The sequence below is a fragment of the Antrostomus carolinensis genome, unplaced genomic scaffold, assembly GCF_000700745.2.
Source record: "Antrostomus carolinensis isolate BGI_N321 unplaced genomic scaffold, ASM70074v2 scaffold43404, whole genome shotgun sequence".
Classification (NCBI taxonomy): Eukaryota; Metazoa; Chordata; class Aves; order Caprimulgiformes; family Caprimulgidae; genus Antrostomus; species Antrostomus carolinensis.
Genome location: NW_010310895.1, coordinates 4,900 through 6,129, shown reverse-complemented (window position 1 = coordinate 6,129; position 1,230 = coordinate 4,900). Strand labels below are relative to the sequence as shown.

Here is a 1,230-nt window from a genome sequence, read left to right as displayed (position 1 = left end):
ACTGAAAAGTCCTCTAAAATAAGACTCTAATTGTAGGTACTCACACAACTGGCCTTCCACAGCAGGCAACAGCAAAGGGGCAATGGGAAGAAAATAAATGGCAACACAGGGGCACAGAAATGGGAACCTTGCTCTCAAGATAAGATAGCCAAGCCTCCCCAACCTCCACTGGCTCATGTGCTCTGGGTTTTGATAAGTTTGCAGGGCAGTTTCCTCATTTCAATAGCCCAGAGGGAACTGAGTAACTCAAAAACAGGAAGATGACAAACTAAAGCAAAAACACAACAACACCAGACACCAGGGAAAAGGGACACTGTCCCTCACCACCCCTTGACAGCACAGATGGGAGCAAAGACACTGCCAGATCAGGTTTTATACCCTTCAGCAAACTTCTGCTGGACGGTGTTGCGGGGTTTTATGTCCTTTGAATGAGGTGTGATGAAGAGGAGAAACAAGATCAGTCCCAATATAAATCTGTATATAAAACAAGTGAAAATTGGGTCCTTACCAGCAGCTGCTACAGACACCAGTCACACAAAATGAATGTGTCCTTATCCAAATGTTCTCCTATTAGTTTGCCAAATATGACACTTTTCCCCCAGTAAGTGCTTCTGAACAAGAATTTTCCGGGCAGATTGATGGGTAGTTGTGCTCCTGTTGGCTAAAAGCAAGTGCCTCTGCAGATGTGAGCTCTCCTCTTCCACACCAGTCCAGTCCCCACGGACTGGGGAATATGTGTTTGTGCAATGAGACAGCTCAGAGGCTGCTGTCAGGCTGCAAAAACCCCTCAGCAGGTTTTTAGCTTCAGTGATCGCTGTGTGGACGATGAGCATTCGGATGGTATTTTGTGATTCCTCCTCTCCAGTATTCTGGAGAAGAACTGCAGAAATCCAGGTTCTCACAAAGAGAAAATTGAGGTTTCAAGAGCTGAAGGAAGTTGAGAGTATTGGTTTGGGAGGAAAGGGGAGATTCCCTCAGCCTGCTCCAGCAGCCTGCCAGCCTCCAGAACTGCTGCTCTCCCTTTACAAGTTTGAAGGTCAGAATGTCCTTGCTCAACCCATTGCTCTAATGAAGCACTTCAGCTTGTTCTTTACAACTAAAATACAAAGTAAGCCCTTTCCTTTGGTGTATTTACAGGGTTAATAAAAATGCTGGGCCACGTTTTGATCTTCCTTACATTGTCCCCACAAACACATCAGTTGAACAGGATTTGTGACTGAAGACTTGATT

At 45.4% G+C, this 1,230-nt stretch overlaps 1 protein-coding gene across 1 annotated transcript in view; it reads left to right on the top strand.

Annotated features, from left to right (window-relative positions):
- Window positions 1-825: 825 nt before the first annotated feature.
- The window catches only part of LOC104523858 (epidermal growth factor receptor kinase substrate 8-like protein 2), a 2,283-nt gene continuing 1,878 nt past the window's right edge, over window positions 826-1,230 (top strand). The window contains exon 1 of the mRNA XM_010166563.2: window positions 826-943. Coding sequence (XP_010164865.2) covers window positions 826-943 — 118 coding nt within the window. The remainder of the gene's footprint in view (window positions 944-1,230) is intronic.